General features: G+C 54.1%; 1 protein-coding gene across 1 annotated transcript in view; it reads left to right on the top strand.

The window, feature by feature from the left end:
• The window catches only part of CNGB1 (cyclic nucleotide gated channel subunit beta 1), a 69,268-nt gene that overhangs the window by 29,993 nt on the left and 20,708 nt on the right, over window positions 1–18,567 (top strand). Inside the window, exons 15-22 of the mRNA XM_069497848.1 lie at window positions 2,306–2,393; window positions 3,042–3,150; window positions 7,611–7,773; window positions 12,652–12,759; window positions 14,728–14,885; window positions 16,018–16,173; window positions 17,226–17,434; window positions 18,324–18,374. Of these exons, the coding sequence (XP_069353949.1) occupies window positions 2,306–2,393; window positions 3,042–3,150; window positions 7,611–7,773; window positions 12,652–12,759; window positions 14,728–14,885; window positions 16,018–16,173; window positions 17,226–17,434; window positions 18,324–18,374 (1,042 nt within the window). The remainder of the gene's footprint in view (window positions 1–2,305; window positions 2,394–3,041; window positions 3,151–7,610; window positions 7,774–12,651; window positions 12,760–14,727; window positions 14,886–16,017; window positions 16,174–17,225; window positions 17,435–18,323; window positions 18,375–18,567) is intronic.

The raw sequence follows: 18,567 nt of genomic DNA, 5'->3' as shown, positions 1-18,567 counted from the left end.
CCGGTCTCTGCAGGCAACAGCTCAGCTTTTCCTAGCAACCGTGGCCTTCTGGTTCCACCTGGCCTCCCTGGGGGCGCTTCTGCAGTTCCCTGCACATCCCCTCAATCTGATTAGCAGCAGGAAGCACCCGTGGCTCATCTGCCACCCGAGCCACACTGGCTCGGAGCTGGTCTCATGGCTGGGCCGGGGCTCTGCTAGTTCTCCCCTTGCACGCACCGACCCCAAGCGTGGGATGAGTGTCACAGCCCCCAGCTGAACTCCTGCACCATGGGCATCCCTGCTGGCAAAGACAGACAGACCCAAGTAGGTGGCCGTTTCTCCCTAAGGGCTCCCTCCTTCCTTCTTTTGGGGTTGGAATTTTAAGCAGAGAGTCTGCTGAAGGTGACATGAGAACCTTAACTCAGGGGCACAGCCCTCCGGGGGGCTTGGGGGAGGAGGAATGACTGATAAACCCTGGAGAGCTGGCTGCCACTGCTGTTCCCCCGACCTTTGGCTTGGAAAGCCAGGGGGCCTCCAGGAAGCCCAGCTCAGCCTGTTCCTGTCTGTTCCTCTGCTTGGAAATCCCTGGGACTTAGGGACATTCTGGGAGTTGATGGCCTGCTGTTTCTGGGCTGGGCAAGAGGGGGTCTTGGCAGGCACTGGGCACACTGGTGACCCGGGGCAATGTGGCTGTGGTACACGGGCCCCCAAGCAGCCCATGGTGGTGTTGCCAGGGCCACCACAGGGCTCCTGATAGTTGGAGGTATTTGTGCAAAACATTCCCCAATCCATGTGGGTGATTTCGTAACCCTGCAGGTTGCCACCTCCTCTGGGATTAATAACAATAATGACAAGGACAATGGTAATCAAAGCTGCCAGTTGATTAGTACTTTTTCCTGTGCCAGACGCCGTGCTAAGACAGCCTGAATGGCAGAGTCTATTACTAATCCCATTTCACAGATGAGAGAACTGAGGTTCAGAGATGGCACCCTGCACGTCCGGGGTGCCCTGCCAGGAAGTGCGGAGCTGGGATTCTGTCCCGAGTCAGGCTGGCTCCAAAGTGGGTACTTAGGAGTAAAGACAAGGAACGCTGCTTACTAACGTTTAGAGAGGAAGAATCCAGAAGAATCACAAAAACAATGCGCGACAGTCTTTTTTAACTATTCTGTGAGATTCTCACTGGTCCTTCTCACCTGGCTCAAATAAGTCAGGCCGTACAGGCCAGGCAGAGGCAGCCCAAGAGCTTCCAGGTGACTGCCCGAGGTCAGACACTGATTTCCTGACCTGAAGCCAGAGTGAGCAGGACCCTGGGGAGCCTCAGGCTGGCGCTGTGGGCCGTTCACTTCCCGAGCCTTCGCGCTGTAGGCAGAGAGCTGAGGAGGGCCCTGCGTCGGTTCGGGGGAAGACCAGTCAGCCCCTTGCAGCAGCAGACGCATCCTAACCCGCCTGCGCACGGCTGACTTCATGCGGCAGGCACAGTGCTCCAAATGCTTGCAGGGCCCGCAAGAATGTTTTCATCTCTTTGAAAATCAGACCCCAAAAATGAACTTTTAGATAGACTGTAATGTCTTAAGATATAATATTAAGATATCAATCTTTATACAAATGCACAAAAATAATTTCTAATTTTTTTTTAAAGGAAGGAAGGGGCCCATGAAGGCTAGTAAGCCCAGGACCCATGGAAGTCATTAATATGACCCTGCTTGTTTTTTCTTTTTAAAAAGCAGGGTCTTGCTCTGTTGCCCAGGCTGGAGTGCAGTGTCGTGCTCACAGCTCACTGCAACCTCAGACTCCCTGGCTCGAGTGGTCTTCTCGCCGCAGCCTCCGAGTAGCTAGGACCACAGGCACAGGCTGCCACACGCGGCTAATTTAAACAACTTTTTGTAGAGATAAGGTCTTGCTATGTTGTTCAGGCTGATCTCAAACTCCTGCTGGGACTACAGGCATGAGCCACTGTGCCTGGCCTAGGGGTTTTCTATATATAAGATCATGTCACCTATAAAGAGGGAGAATTTAAATTCTTTCTTTCCAATTTGGATGCCTTTTATTTCTTTGTCTTTCCTAAGTGCTCCGGGTGGGACCTCACGTACTATGCTGCACGGAAGTGGGAAGAGTGGGCGTCCTTGTCTCATTCCTAACCTTAGAGGAGAGTGTGGCATTTCAGACAGAGTGACTCTCAGCAGGACACTGGCCTGGGAGCCTCAGGACGGGGAGGACCTGTTCTTGGGCGTCCCTGTGCCCCCTGCTCCTGGCACAGAGCCTGGCACTCAGGAAACCTTTCGCACCCCTAACCTAGTCCTCTCCTCCTGCCCCCTGGGGCTCGCAGAGTCCTGCTGGATAGCTGTTTGGTGGAGCAGGTGTGCGTGGACCAGAGCGCAGCAGACGAGACCCAGTTCCCGGAGGCCTCATGCGAGGTATGGAGCAGCACCGGGCGCCAGGGCACCTCGGAGGCCCGGCCTGGTGTCGGCGGCAGGGCTGGGGCCTTGGTCTCCAGGGGGTGTTTGGCTGGTGAGATGCCCACAGGACAGAGGGGAGCAGGGCGGGGGGGTCCGGGAAGGCCCTGCTCAGAGCAGGGTCAGACGGTGTCAGGAGAGGCCTTGGCCGTGGGCGAAGAGTCGGGTAGGTCTGGGCTCCGGTCCCCGCGTGGCTGCTTGACTCTGGGCAAGTCACCTCCCCACCTGGGGGCCTAAGCCACCACCTGTGTAAAATGAGGCTATAAATGCCTTCCTAGGTTTGTGGGAGGATCCGAAAGGGCTCTCACCTGTGAAGTGCAGTCCTGGGTTAGGGAGTCCGTGGTGGCTGCTTTAGTTTTCTTGTCCCCACAGGTACAAGGCTGCACGGGGAGTTCCCCTCATCGCAGGTGACAAGTCCAGGGCTCCTTTGTGCCCTGCCCTCTGCAGGCTGTGGCCCGTCTCCCCAGATGCCCAGAAGGTGGGCGGGCAGGGGCAGCTGGCAGGGCCTGACCGGCCAGGCAGGGCAAGGGGCAGGATTGGGCCCACGCGGACTTCTGGAGGCAGAGCTCCTGATGGTCACAGCTTCTGTCTCCACTTTCACTTTTGCAGGAGGTGCTGGAGGAGGCTGAGTTCGAGGCCGAGGCTAAGGCTGAAATCGAGGCAGAGGCTGAGCTGAAGGCTGAGATTGAGTCTGAGTCGGAGGCCGCCAGCTCAGGAGGTAGGCGTGCGGTGGGGTGGCGTGCGGTGGGGTGGCGGCCGTACAGGAAGGTCGAGGATGCTTTCAGGCTGGGGGCAGCCTTGTGCAGGGGCAACCCCTCCTCCTCTCCCTCCATCTCCTTCTCGGCTTCTGTGTCTTCAGAGCCCAACGATGGAGTTCAGAGGCCCTAGGGGAATTGAGCTGAGGCCCCCGGGCTCCCAGCCAACTCTCCTGCCAGCTCCGCGCAGTGAGAACGCAGCTCTCTGGGCTACCGGCGGCCCAGTGAGGGTTTGACTCAGACATATCTGAGTGAAAACTGGGAGCAGAGCTTGCAAACAGCATGTGCTAGACCCCACGTCTCTTTACGAGGCTTTCCTGGCTGCCAAGATCTCCAGGCTGCAGCCAGCACGGGCTCTTTGCTGTTATTTACCACCCCACCCCCACCCCTGAGGACTCCAGGCACGGTGGGGAAGGAGTCCAGGAGAGCCACACAACGGCAGGGCCAGGTAGTGGGGACAGGTGGACCCTGAGCCCTGGCCTGCGGGTATTGCATGCCTTACCCTCCCCCACATTCCCCACGCCACAGGTGCTTCCACAGGGAGGCGGACAGACCATTTTACAGTTGAGAAAACTGAGGCTCGGTGTGTGTGCATTTGGCCCCGAGGTCAAGGCACAAAACTACAGTTCACTCCTGGCTCCTCTTTCTCTTCCTCGCTGTGTGACCCAGAGCCAGTGCTGTGACCTCTCTGAGCCATGACTCCCAAATCAGGAAGAGTGGGGCAATAACAGTCCCTACCCCACAGGCTGTTGGGCAGAGTAGGGGCGACAGTGCACCCAGATCTGTGGCCGGCACTGGGGGAGGCGTCAGTGATGGGGACGATGATATGTCCCAGCCAGCCAGTGACAGACATGAGCCTGCACCCAGGTGTCCTGACCCTGGGTGTCTGGAGCTCGCTGCCCACCTGAGTTTTGAAGAGGGTTCTCTGTTAACGTCGACACACACCTGCAGGGAACCTACAAAGTCCCCGCCCGAGGCTGGGCCCCCACATGGATGAGTAGGACCAGGAGCAAACAGGTGCAGACCCAGGCCCTGCAGGTGGCTTTGCCCCCCTGCTTAGGTGATTTGGAAGCAGGAGGCCTGGGAGCCACACTCCGAGAAGCGCTGAGGCGTAGCCATTTGTCCACCGCTGCTCAAAAGTGTGGGCCTAGAACCACAGCTGTGGCGTCACCTGGGAGCTGGTTAGAGATGCAGATTCCCAGGCCCCATCCCCGACCTGCAGCATCAGCGTCTGCGTGGCGACCGGTCTGTCTGCACATCAGCATTTGAGGGACAACAGCCTCGAGCCTGGTTCTCCAACTTGGCTGCACACTGGACTCACCGGGGAGACTCAAAAATTCCTGCTGCCGGACCTCATTCTAGACCATTAAGTCAGAGTCCCGGGGATGGGCCGGGCTATCAGAAACCGTCACACCTCCCCAGGTGACTCCAATGTGCCGCCCAGTTTAGGTCCCAGGGCCCTAGGAAGAGTTACTGCTTCTGGTTAGAAGTGAACTGAATTGATCTCCAGGGTTTCTCTGGTCTGGAAAATTCTACCAAGCTAAGCAGCTTTGAGTCCAGGGTTCTTTGGGTCTAGGAGTCTCAGTGTCTATGAGTTCTGGGTTCTTTGATTCTAACTCATTCTGAGTCTGAGATGGGAAATGCTACTGCTGGTTTGTAAGCAGAGACAGCATGAGAAGTTGGGGGGCTGCCGGGCTGTCTCCCCAAGCTCTTGGGCAGACCAGCCCCGTGACGTGATGACGCGTTAGATGTTGAACTCCAGGGACAAGAGTGTGCTTCGGAGCTTGGGTGGCACTGCTGCCAGTGCAGGGGGCTGCAGGCTGGTGTGTGTTGGTGCTGGTGGGAGGAACCCAGCTGTCTTGCCTTCCCCAACTCTGTGCTCCTCACTGCAGTCCCCAGGGTCCTGCCTCTGCCTGAGACCCTCTGGCCCCAGCACCGTGGCCAACACAGGCCAGAACATGGAGCTGAACCGCCTGGTGCAGGACCAGCTCCCTGGCCAGACGGCCCCTGGGCCTGGCCCCCCAAACCTGGCGGAGCACCTCCCCAACGTGCCCATCTACCCCCGCCGCCCCATCACCCGCATCCCTGTTCTCACCTCCCGGAGAACCACCTTGTCCAATTCCAGCTTCGCCAAGGAGACCAGGCGCTCCATCCGTCGCCTAGGTAGTGTGAGCTCACCTTCACCTACTCAGCATGTTCGTGTCCGTGGCGTGTGCTTCTGCATGGCTTGGACTGTCTGCCCACGTGGGTGCCGTGGTCATGGCATGTGCTCGTGGAAAACCACCCCTTCTTGCTCTGCTCATCAACGCCTTCATCCTGCTTTGTGGTGGTTACTTGAGGGATTTTAGTCCCACGCCTAAAATTCCACAATCAGTAATTCTTTTCTCTTGGTTAAACATTGCTTTCTGCAGGCCCATCGTTTTTTTTAATAGGTAGTCACTCACAACTTAGTTTAAACAAGTCACTCACTCAGATCTCCAGGCCAAGAGGCTTGGGCAGCAACAAAAGGAGAGAAGAGAACAGAAGAGGAATGTGGGGACCCGGTGCAGATAGAATCTACTCACGAGAGTTTGCTGGGAGCTGGACTTTCTGCTCAGCAACTTCCATTTCAGGAAATGAGAAGTGCCAGGTGCAGGCAGGCAGACGAGGAGGAGAGGCACCCTCAGAGGCCAGTGCGAGGGGAGGCCTGTCTGGATCCATTTAATTGTGACAAGGTCCCCAGAGTGGCATTCCGGCTGCCTGACGACAAAACATTCGGGGATATCCTGGCACCTCTGGACTAACCTCTGTCACTTTCTGCCTTAACCCAAGACAGACCTGCCCACTTCTGATTTGACAGTATGTGTGTGTTTGGTTGACACTGTGCAAAGCTGCCTCCGAGACCAGCACAGGCAGTTAGAACTGAACGTTTTATGAGAAGTCACCTATGGCCCTACCACCCCGAATGTGTCTGGTCCCATCTGATCTTGGAAGCTGAGCAGGGTTGGGCCTGGCTAGCACTCGGATGGGAGAAGAGGTCCACTGTGACCCTTCCCTCATCTTCCAAGGTGGTCACAGAGAGGGGATAAGGTGACACCCAGGTCCTCCTGCAGTAAGTGGTGCTACCCCAGACTCCCCCTTCCAGCGGGCAGCCCTCAAGTCTCCTCCTCCAACGCCCACCCCACAGGCCACTCCCTGATCAACCCCACTTTTATTTGCTTCCTATTTTTCTCCCACTGGATTCTTTTTTATTTAATAATGTGTATTTAAACAGGAAGGCTGCTTATTACTATTCAAATGGAAAACCAGCATTGTTTGCCGTAAATAGAAGGCGTAAATAGAAATACCCACAAATACACTGAAAGCCAACTGGTGTGACGGTTTGGCCCGCTGGAGGCTGCCAGCTGGAAGGGGGCAGAAAGGGGGCTGGGCGGTGTCAGAGGCGCTAAGGCCATCGCAGCTCTAACCCCAGACTTCCTCTCTGCAGTTTCAGGGCCCAGAGAGAATTAAAACGGGAGCAGCACTCTCGTTGTCGTCCTCTGCCTTGTCTGTGCCACCCAAGATCATCTCGTGTCTGCCCTGGTCCCTGGGAGCCCCACACTCTGGGAAATGTTCCCAGGGACACACTGGGACAGTGGACAGACCTAGGTGTGGTAGGACACGACGATTTTAGATGCTACGGACAAGGCCATGAGAAGGTGCAGCCAGAACATGATGCCCGCCTCAGCGAGGCTGCTGGCACCTTCTGAGCTGAGACTTTGTTTTAACGGAGGCCTCATGTCCAGGGGCCGTGACCTCAGGACGACTGCAGAGATTAAACTTAAACTCCGAGAGGTTGTTGTTACTGTGTTGTCGTTCTGTGGACGAGGAAACCGAAGCAGAGAGCAGTGAAGAAACCTGCTGCGGAGCTGGGATCTGGCCCCACGCAGGGCCCCGCGGAGCCACAGGCAGCCAGCCTGGCTCATCATCTGCGAGGCTGTCTCGGGGCGCCTGGGAGGCATTGTCACCCTACCTTGGGATGGGGAAACTGAGGCTCAGAGAGGGGAACCAGGCTGTGCTAGGTCCGGCCCCAGGTCTCCAGCTCCCCCAGCATCCCCTGCCCTCTCTGAGCGCTGTCACCGCCCTGGGTCCCTGACGCGTGTCCAGACACGGGGACGCCGGGCTGGGCTTCGGAGGGCTGAGCTCCAGGCTGCGTTCAGGAGCTCCCGCGGCTTCTTTTGTGTCTCCTGGGCCAGTGGCTGGAGGAGCTGTGGCCCTCAGAGGACCCTGAGCACTGCACCCTCGCACCCCTGCATGGAGCTTGCCTGCGCCCCGCTGGGAGATGAAGCTGCCAGAGGCCCCCTCCCCCCGCCAAGCATGCTTTCTTCTAGAACACAGCCAGCCCCCTGGGGCCTGGCTTCTCTCTCCCTCTCTCTGACTCTCTCTTCTCCTCCCTCTCCCCAAGTGGCTGCCACAGAAGAGCACCCAGAAGTGCAGGTGGAGGATACCGATGCTGACAGCCGCCCCCTCATCGTGGAGGAGAATCCACCCTCGCCCCCGCTGCGGCCACCATCTCCCGCCAAATCTGACACCCTTGCGGTCCCGGGCTCAGCCTCGGGGACACACAGGTCATTTTTTTTACGCTTCTTTTGGGCTTTTCTCAGCACTGTGCCACCTGTCCCTACGGCAGATGCGGAGATCGGGGAGCAGATCATAATCCCATCGAACACAGTCCCAAATACCATAATCCAGAATGTTGAAACCCCAAAAGATCCAAATCCCAAAAATATAATTCTGGATAAAATAATCTTTAAAAGATATTTATTGACATTTGAGAAACACAAACACATGACAGAACACTTTATGGGCCACTTTACAAGTAAATAGGGAATAGGAACATTCTTTCTCTAATTTTTTTTTGTTTGTTTGTTTTGTTTTTTAGAGAGGAGGTCACACTCAGGCTGGAGTGCAGAGGCTCAGTCGTAGCTCACTGCAGTCTAGAACTCCCAGGCTCAAGCGATCCTCCTGCCTCAGCCTCCCAAGTAACTGGGACTACAGGCATGCGCCACCACGCCTGGCTAATTTTAAAAATTTTTTTAGAGATGCTATGTTGCTCAGGCTGGTCTTGAACTCCTGGCCTCAAACGATCCTCCTGCCTCAGCCTTCCAAAGTGCTGGGATGACAGGCAAGAGCCACTGCGCCCAGCCCGACATAGATATTTTTACAAGCATCAACACTTAGGTATACTACCAATAGTTGCACAGTTGTAACAGTTATAAGCATACAACCCGTGTTTAGAAAGAAATCGGCCAAAAAGGGAAATGTATAAATGCATATCTACAGACTACTATGGTTGGTAATTGTGAGCATCCAACTTTACAACTGTAGTCATCCATGAACAACTCAAGGCTTTTGACGAGGTGGATCCAAAACCGCGAGGGGTCACCACCGCGTGTGCAGTGGCCCAAAGAGCCAAGATCTTGAGAAATTTTATCTTTTACAAGGGCAGATGTACGAAAAGGACAGTTCTTCATTTATGGAGGAAGTTTCAACATTTTTGTTTACACACAGGACGCCGACACACAAAGTCAACGTTGTGATAATGGGCTTTTTATCGAGTCAAATTTGCAAAAAGTTCATAAAACCAATGAGAACTCTGTAAAAATCTCTACGCAATTTATACCTCCAATATCGAAAGCGATGCAAAGATGGGATACATCCCAGTGAATTGTAAAAAATAATGCTAGCAATTTAAAATAGTGAAAAAACACTAAGAAAAAGAAAAAGAAAAAAAAACCCTAAAAAACTAAAAAGAAAATGTAACGTATGAGAAACGGTGTTACAGGGATAGATTATGGGCGATCACACCAAGGTAGTCCGTAAGTGCTGGTCGAGTTTCACGGTCACAAGCTGTGCTTTGAAGTCTCGCATCATGGTGGATAGCTGACTTTTTTCTTTTAGGACGTCAGGGGATATGTTCACATTTTCTACGTGGCCCTGCTCTTTTTGAAGTTCTATGATTTGATACACAGCGACAGGAGCACTCCGTATTCCATTTTCTCATCTTCTCTGCCATGCTTCTCTCTTATCTTAGGTCCATGAAAATTCACTCCCCGTGCGCTTGTATACAGACCGCAGGATGCGACCATCCCACGATTGTGACTTGGGGGATTTTAGACATCAGAGATTTTGACCTTTTGAGGTTTCAGTATTTGGGATTACGGCATTTGGGATTGTGTCTTTCAGGATTATGATCCAAACTGATAGGTTAGAAGAGATAATATAATAATAAATAGTATAATAATGTATGGTAAATGTGATAGAACTAATTTCTACCCTCTCATTTTATTTTATATTTTAACAGGATGCCATTATGAAAACTTGCATATGGTTATAACTTGCCAGGCCTTTTCTTAAATCCTCTCAACAAACGTTTAAGTGTACAGTATAGTATTGTCAACTATGGGCACGGTGTCAAAGTACAGCAGATCTCTAGAATTTTCCATCTTGCACGACTGAAACTCTGTACCCGATGAATGGCAGCTCCCATTCCTCCCTCCACCCCTACCCAGCCCCTGGCAGCCACCATTCTACTTCATGTTTCTATACTTGACCTCAGCCAGAAGGCCGAGAAGAGGTCTACTTTCTGTTTCTGTGAATTTCACTACTTTAGGTGCCTCAAATAAGTGGGATCATGCAGTATTTGGCTTTTTTTGTGACTGGCTTATTTCACTTAACATAATGTCCTCAAAGTTCATCCGCGTTGTAGCATATGACAGCATTTCCTTCCTGTTTTAAGGCTGAATAATATTCCTTTGTATGTCTACGCCGCATTTTGTTTATCCATTGGTCTGTCCATGGACGTTTAGGTTGTTTCCACCTCTTGGCGATGGTGAGTAACGCGGCAATGAACGTAGGAGGGCAAATAGCTCTTCCAGATCCCGATTTCAGAACTTGGGCCCAGCAGAATGGCTCCGCAAAGAAGGGTGTGGAGAAGAAGATGGGCCATTCTGCCACCACCAAGGGGGTGGCCCGAGGATACATCATCGACACTCACAAGCGCATCCCTGGAGTGGGCCCCGAGAAGCATGTCCCTCGGGCACTCGGAGAGATCCGGAAATTTGCCGAGAAGGTGGGGACTCCACATGTGAGCATGGATACCAGGCTCAGCAAAGCTGTCCGGGAACGTCCCACACCGTGTCCGTGCTCAGTTGTCCGGAAAGCGTCATGAGGATGAAGACTCACCGACAAGCTCTGCACTCCGGTTACCTAAGTACCTGTTACCACTTTCAAAAATCTGCAGTCAACAGGGATGAGAACTAACCGCTGCTTGTCAGATACATCAAATAAAATTATAAAACCACAAAAACAAGACAAACAAACAAATAAGCAAAAAATCCTGATTTCAGTTCTTTTGGATATATACCCAGAAATGGGATGGCTGCATCATACAGTAGTTCTATTTTATTAGATAATATAATGGAAACACCGCAGACACTAGAAAAATAATCAGCTCTAGTCCCACAAGATGGTGTTTTTATTGCTCTGTATTCTCTTCCGTGCCTCTTTGAGGCCTGGGATTCTGTGTGGTTGTAACTGAAGAAGTGATCCCATCTGAGGTGCCATCTCATTCCATGAGCCCGTTTCCGTACTGCTGGCTGTCTCCTTAGTGCACATTCATGATGGCTGTGTGACGTTCCTCCAGCTCCAGCTCCACTCTCTTGCTGCACACTGTCATCATGGCACTATGACCTTGTGTTTGGTCTTCCGCTCCCTGTCCTTGGGCTCCTCTCTCAAGAGTGGGACTCTTGATCAAGGCTGGGCACATTTTTATGCCTTCTGAGACAAATTTGTGGCTGAGTGGCTGGAGTTGCTTTTGAACTTGAGGCAGGTAACTGGCAGAAGACCCTGAATACAGCTTCAGGCACACGGTCAAGGGCAGGACAGGGCTTTATGAACTACTATTTCAGCGAAGGGGGAGCTGTCATTGCTTCTGCATTGGCTGGATGGAGAAATGGTTCTTTTCTTCCTAATTTTTTCTCTCATCCATGAGCTCCTGGGTAGTTTCTTAGCTGAGGTCTGGAGCCTGCCAGAGTGCAGACGGCTGGATGTGGCAAATTGAGGGCTCTCAGATTTCAACACGGAGAAAAGAGACAATCTCATGCGCCTAAGCACGCAGCCCACTGCTCCATCCGTTCCTGTGTTGAGTTCACTGAGTTATGCACAAGGCTCAGGGAAGGTTCCAGAAATGGTGCCACCATGCTTGTAGACAACTGGTCTACCTACCTCTGTTCCCTTTATATGGGCAGAGAAGCTATATGGACCCAGCTTAGAGGCGGGGCATATTTAGGGGTGGGTAGAGGACGAAGGTCATGTGAAACTAGAATCCAAGCCTCTGGCCTTCTGCATGTGAACTGGGCCTGTGAGGCTCCTCTTGTCCCTGTCATTCATTCCTTCAGAAACATTTATTGGACGTTGTCGTGGGTGCTGGGGATGCATCAAGGTGGAGCTGACGTTCTAGTGGGGCCAGGATAGACAATGAACCAGTAACCAAACCAACAAACAGGTGCTAAATTGAATGTGCCCATGAGAAACGGGGGTGAACCTCTGCCTGTCCCCAAGAGGGGTGAATTCTGACGCCTGCCTCTAGAGCTGAGGCTGGCGGGGTGACCGTGGGCAGGGACAGAATGAGCATCAGGAGCAACTGATGGGAGTCACGAAGCCACGGAAACCACAGGCAAGGCCCTTCTTGCAGCTTAAGGCTGTGGTTTGGAGTGAATCCCAGCTCACCGCTTACAAGATGTGGGCCTTAAGGCGAGTCATTTAACCTTCCTGGGCCTCTATTTTCCCAGTGTAAGACAAGGGTAAAAACATCACCTGTCGACTAAAACGGTTGTGAGACTTTAAGGAGCTGCTATGCCGCCAGGCGCTCAGCACGGGGCCAGACACCGGCGGTGCGGGGGCCGGAGCTGATGTTCCGTTCCTGGCTCTGGGCTCTCTGGGGCAGCACGTGCTGCCCAGGCTCGGGAGGGCGCCCTGGGCTGGCCGCAGGAGGACTGACTTTAGTTCTCGGCTATGGGACCTTTGGCCCCAGTCTTGTGTGGGGCTGCCCTTTCCATTCCAGTGTGAAAGAAGTGAATCCGTGAGTTTTGCCAACGTAGGCAAGTTGGCAGAAGGTAACGGGATAGTTTCAGAGCCTTCTGGAATAAAGGTGGCTGCTGGTGTCTCTCCTGTGTCCCCCTAGAAACCCTAATGCTGGAATCCCGGGTCGTGGTGGTGGAGACTGCGGACGAGCGCCGGCCTGGAAGCCTGGCAAGACTTGGGTTTGGGTCCCAGCTGAGTGTATAAGTCGCCTGCCAAGGTCAGGCACTGGCAGGAGGCAGGCCTAGGCTGCAAAGTCAAGTTTGCCTGATACCGAGTCAGTGCTGTCACCTTCGTGCCAGGCCGCTGGGCGGATGTGGAGGCTGCCTTCACTCGAGGCCCCGTCTGCGTCTGTGTCCTTGCAGGAGCAGGCTGCCCTCTCAGGATGATGAGGCTGAAGAGCTCAAGGTGCTGTCACCAGCCGAGTCCCCCGTGGTCGCCTTGTCGGACCCCACCACCCCGCAGGACACTGAGTGAGTGGGGCCACCTCTGGGGTCTCAGAGAGTTGGGAGGCTGGGCAGGGAAGGGGGGAGGGGGAGAGGGAGGGAGCACAGGTGTGTTTAGAACCCTGCACTGCGAGGCAGACTTTGCCAGTGGCTTCTGAGCAGCAGGACAGGGCAGGGTCCCCTGCCCAGGCTGCTTCCGGCTGGCCCAGGAGTCCTGCAAAATCTGCAGAGTGGCTGGAACTGTGGGCCCAGCGGTGCCCATGACCCACTCGGAGAGGGAGGTGTCTCTAGGCGGAGGCCCCCTTGTAAAGGAGATGCTGAGGGGTGCCTCCGGCAGGGGCTCCCATTGCTGAACCCCTGAGACGGCCAGTGGGGGCGGGGAGGACTGCCAGGGTCTCCAGTGGTCCCACCCTGGGGAGCCCCACGCAGCTGCACTAGCTCAGAGCCACAGGCTGTGGGCCCTGGGAATCTGCATTTCCACACGCTCCCCTCCAGGTGATTCCGATGTAGCTAGTCTTTGGTACAATGTGTGGCGGTCACTGTGATGCCGTTGGCAGCTGGGTCCCTGACATCTAACTGCCCCAAGAGCTGGGCCAATGGGAGGTGTTCTCTGAAGGGTTCCAGTAGCCCTGGGTGATGGTGAATGCCCTGGTGGTCCTGGGTTGTGGCCTGGAGTCCCCATCACACTCCCTGCCCGGCCACAACTCCTGGGCTAGCCACAGGGGACAGCAGGCTTTCCTCCCTCCTTCCTGTCATTTTTTTCTATCCATAATTCTATGCAGTTTATGCTTAACAGAACTGTGGAAAGTGCAGAAAAGATAAAGAAGCAGGAAAAAAAAAAAAAAATCTAAGCCTCACCCGTAGTCAGTTGTCCATTTTGGCACATTTTATGTAGTAGGGTGGGATTAGGGTTTAATATCAGAAAATAAGGCTGAAATGAGGTATGATAATTCAAATGACCCTTGGAAACCCTTAAAGTCAACGTGGAGGCCCATGTATCAGCTAGGGCAAGCTGCTGTAACGAGTAGACCCCAAAGGTTCAGTGGCTTAAGGAACAAGAATATATCTCCTATGTCATGGTTGTCTCAATAGTTGTGTGTTTCAGGGTCAGTGGAAGGGTCTGTTGCATGCAATCATTTAGGGACCCAGTTGACAGCAGCTCTGCCACCTTCTCTGTGTGGCTTCCAAGGTCCACTGGCCACCATGAGAAAGGAGCACTGCAGGCCTCTCTTCAGCAGGGAGGCCCGAAGTTGCATGTACCGCATCTACTCACATTCCCATGGCGAGAGCTCGCACACCGCTCGCACACCGCACCTAGGAAGTGTAGTCCCCGGCTGGGTGGCGACTGTGTATGAGAAAAACACTCAGCGAGATGATCACAGTGAGGCCACTCAGTGGAGAGCTGATGACACGTCTCGACTCCCCCAGGGCACACCCCCCACGCTGAGTAGGATGCCAGGCAGACTCTCACTCTCATGCGTTCTCTGTCTCTTTCTCTCTGTCTCTCGCTACCAGTGCATAAACGTTAATTCCTATAAATTAAAGGATGTATAATGTGTCAGCACTGCTTTTTCCCAGCTCTTTCCTAAACCTAAAAAACTAGCCCTGTTCCCCTCTCTGTTCTGTCCCCAGACACATATCTCGTGTGAACCCCACGCTGGGACTAACAGCCCGATTTGGCTGAACTCCAAACTGAGTTCTAAGAGTTCCCCCCTAAGTTAGAGGTGGAAAGGTTTTTTTCAGAGCTGCCCATCTGAATCAGATCCACGAGGTACATTTTCTAGAAGCTGGGCCAGAGCCCCTGGTCGTTGTCCCCAGACTGACTTTCCTCCTAGGAGCTATTACAGTGGGTCTGTCGTTTCTGATGTCAGAAGGAGACAAGGGCAGGACTTACCTCCTTCAGGCTCTGCTAGAAGGTGGGACACAGACGCTGCCCGGCTCTGGTCTAGGCCACAGGGGTCCCTTCCTGCTCAGCTGTGGGTGGTGTTCCCACAGTGGCCAGGACCGTGCCGTCTCCACGGCCAGCCAGAATAGCGCCATAATCAATGACCGGCTGCAGGAGTTGGTGAAGCTCTTCAAGGAGCGGACAGAGAAGGTGAAGGAGAAACTCATCGACCCTGATGTCACCTCGGATGAGGAAAGCCCCAAGCCCTGTGAGTCTGGAGCTGGAGGTGGCCCACCTGGCCCGGGATGGGGTGGGGACTCCAAAGCCCCCTGCCAACACATGGTGAGGGGGGCCATAAGGAAAGCCTTGGGGTGCACAAGAGAAGCCCAGATCTGCGTGCTCTGGATTTGGGGTCCCGTATGTATAGGTTTAGATCTGAACCCAGGAGGGGGAAGCTCAGCGTTCCGGCCAACCCTCCAGCCGTGCTTGGCTCCCTCCCCCACCGGGCAAGCACTTTCACTGACCCTCCTGCCCTTTCCCACTGGCCGGTGGGTGGCGCCACCCAGGGATGTGTCTCGCACCCAGGGATGTGTCTCCGGTCTTACACACAGATGGTGTCCACAGCCTCCCCTGGGACCAGGCAGTCTTGTTTTTCAGAGACTGCAGTGCCTTGAAAGTGCTTACACTACTACCTGAAAGCTGCTTTTCTTTCAAGGTCTCAGGAGGAAATAAGAAACATGCTCTCTTCTCAGGGAGATTTTCCAGGTCTTTCCAGAAGAGGTCTGTGTCTTGGAACTCGTGGTGTCCACAACAGACCTAGCAGAACCTGACTCCCCAGTCCCAAAGCTAGGAACGTAGCCGCATTGAACCTGTAAGAGCCAATCCCTAGATCACAAAAAGCATCAGCACAGCTGCTCGGGGAGGCTGTGATCCCACCCAGCCTCTCTTTTTAGAGATGAAGGAGCTAAGATTCCTTCCCGGGAACTTAGAGCAACATTTTCCTGATTTGATTTTGTTGGGCCCTTTAGCATTTCAACCGTGGTGGGGGGAGCACTGGGTAGAAAATGCCCCTAAACCATCAGAGAACCAAGGGGGTCCAAACACAGACACGCAGACACTGAAACATCCAACTTGCCCAGAAATACCTCATTTTGGGTGGCTTCTGAGAAGCACTCCCAGACGGGGGGCTGGCAAGAGTTTCTGGGCGGGCTCCAGGCTTCCGTTGAAGAGGGAGCTACGGGGCTCACTCCAGGGAGCACCCTAGTTTCTGCACACAGAGCTTGCCGCAGACTGTGTCATGGTGCCAGGGTCCCCTCAGCTCTGATTCCAGGGTCTGTAGTTGGGACCCTTCTCTCTGTATCCTGTACCTGGGTCAGATTGTCCCCAATGTCATCCCACAGCCCCAGCCAAGAAGGCCCCAGAGCCGCCTGCAGACACGAAGCCGGCTGGAGCACAGCAGGCTGAGGAGGAGCACTACTGCGACATGCTCTGCTGCAAGTTCAAACGCCGCCCCTGGAAGGAGTACCGGTTTCCCCAGAGCATCGATCCACTGACCAGTGCGTCCTTGGTGGGAGTGGGTGCGCCCTCTGCGTCCCAGGAGAGGGCAGGACGGTGGGAGGGGGAGGAGGGGAAGGTTGGTGGAGGGGACACGAGAGACAGGGTGAGAGGCCATGGACATTGTGGGTTTGTGACCTTTTGTACTTTTCAAAATGATTCCACACTTGCTCATCTAAGTCTCAAAACAAACAAACAAACAACAAAAGTCCCTGGAATAGGAACATAAGATTACACCCATCTTACAGATGAGGAAATTAAGGCACAGAGAAGGTAACCAGGCTAAAGACACAATTAGTTAACAGAGACCCAGGGCTCCTGCTCTTGGCCAAGTCTTCCTGTTCGGGTCGTGCTGGCTCTTCCCCGGATCCCCCGCTTTGAGCAGGAAAAGGCAGAGTTCTCCCAGCGTCTGAAGTGAGTTCCCCTGGTTTCCCTCTAAGCCATTCCACGTTCCTCAGGAATAACACCGCTTCCTATGTGCACAGTGCTTTACAGTTTGCAAAGGACCTCCCTGCCTCTTCTCTGACCTTTTCCTGTTGACTTCCCTGAGAAGGGCATGGCAGGTGCCAGAGAGGGACTTTCTCACGGTCACATAGGAGATCATTTTGGGGCAAGACTCTTACCCTGGGCTCCTGAAACGACCAGGTGATCCGCAGCCTCTGTCCACTTACCCCCACTTGTCTGTCCGTCCTCCACGCAGCGTTTACTATTCCGTATTTACCAAGGCAGGAAATACAGTTTTGGAAAAGTTTCAAAAAGAATGAAAGCAAAAGGGTTTCCTAGTTAGCTGCCTTATTGGCCAATAATGTCACCATGTTCCCTCCTCAGAGTATCCCGATTTATTAGGGCCTAGCAGTGATTTATTTTTAAAACAAAGATAGTTTTACACACTCACACCCAGTTCCAAAAGTGCCACGTGTTGCACCTGGAGGAAGGTGCAGACAGGTAGAATGAGGATGCCTCATTCACCTGATGCTCTTCCCCTGATGTCGCCGGTGAAGAGCCTCTTCTGGCTGACATTCTAGAATGTTCCTGCCCTCTCCCTTCCCCGCAGACCTGATGTACATCCTGTGGCTATTCTTCGTGGTGCTGGCCTGGAACTGGAACTGCTGGCTGATTCCCGTGCGCTGGGCCTTCCCCTACCAGACGCCGGCCAACATCCACCTCTGGCTGCTGATGGATTACCTGTGCGACCTCATCTACTTCCTGGACGTGACCTTGTTCCAGATGCGCCTGCAGTTCGTCAGAGGCGGGGACATCATTGTGAGTCGCAGGCGGACTGAGGGGGTGACCGGGGGCAGACCCCCCAGCCAGAGCCCTCAGGGGACCCACCCCGCATGCTGTCAGAGACAGCAAAATAAGTGAACAAGGAAATCTCAGGCACTGCTGCTGTGCTTGTCAACAGTGTGGTTGCTTATTTAACACACCTTTCATGTGCTTCAATGAACACATCAGGTACTGTTGATAGGTGAGTCAGTCCTCGGACCACCTGGTGGGTTTAAAGATGGAGAAGGGGTCCAGAGAATGGCCTTGAGTGCACATGCTCTTGGTTCGAGTCCCAGCTGCACCACAACTAGCCGAATCACCTCTCTGAGCCTCAGTCTCCTCATCTGTAGAATGGGGGCAGACCTCGTTCCCAGCTTGTAGCGCTGCAGCGGGGATGAGTTGAAATGTGCTCGGCACAGGTAACTGCTGGCAACCGACATTCCCCGGGCGTCCTGTGGAGGACACACTGCCAGTTTGCGACCCCGTGCTCTGGTCTGGCCTTCACTTACCAGGGAGGACACTGAGGCCCCGACTGTGACTTATCAGGAGAGGGGGACACAGTCTCCATCTCCCTGTGCCAGGCACTTTCCCAAATTCCACACTGGTGGCACCTGCTCCACTGTGTGCCGACAATTTAGGGGAAAGAGAATCCCGTGGCCAACCTCCTTCCGGCGTGGTCCTCGGTAGACAAAGCCGGTCTGGGCAGGACCAACGGGCGAGAGAGTAAGTGTGACATTCTCGCTGTCCATCCGAGCAGTCAGCATCCAGCTGGTGACCTGGCGCTCTCGTAGGAAGGCAAAGCTCCTCGAGGATTTCCACTGCTCCCCATAGGGGCGGGGATTACGCTCCAAGGTCAATTCGCTGTCTTTGTTCCATTTTCTTCCAGACCGACAAAAAGGACATGCGAAATAACTACCTGAAGTCTCAGCGCTTTAAGGTGTGTGCCCGGGATGTGTGCCCGGGTCTCGGAAGGTGACATCTCAGAGGCCCTGGGTGCTTTGGGGGCCCCTGTGACGTGGTTCCTGCCACATGGGGGGATGTAGGTCCCATCTCCCTTGGGAGTGTCCTGCAGGCCCCAGGCCCCAGGAGACCAGCCCAGGCTGGGTGGCCCTCGGAGGCCACCTTTCCCT

Source organism: Eulemur rufifrons, chromosome 23, assembly GCF_041146395.1.
Source record: "Eulemur rufifrons isolate Redbay chromosome 23, OSU_ERuf_1, whole genome shotgun sequence".
NCBI classification, from domain to species: Eukaryota; Metazoa; Chordata; class Mammalia; order Primates; family Lemuridae; genus Eulemur; species Eulemur rufifrons.
Note: the sequence above shows the minus strand (reverse complement) of the source record. Positions and strands in the feature narration are given on the sequence as shown.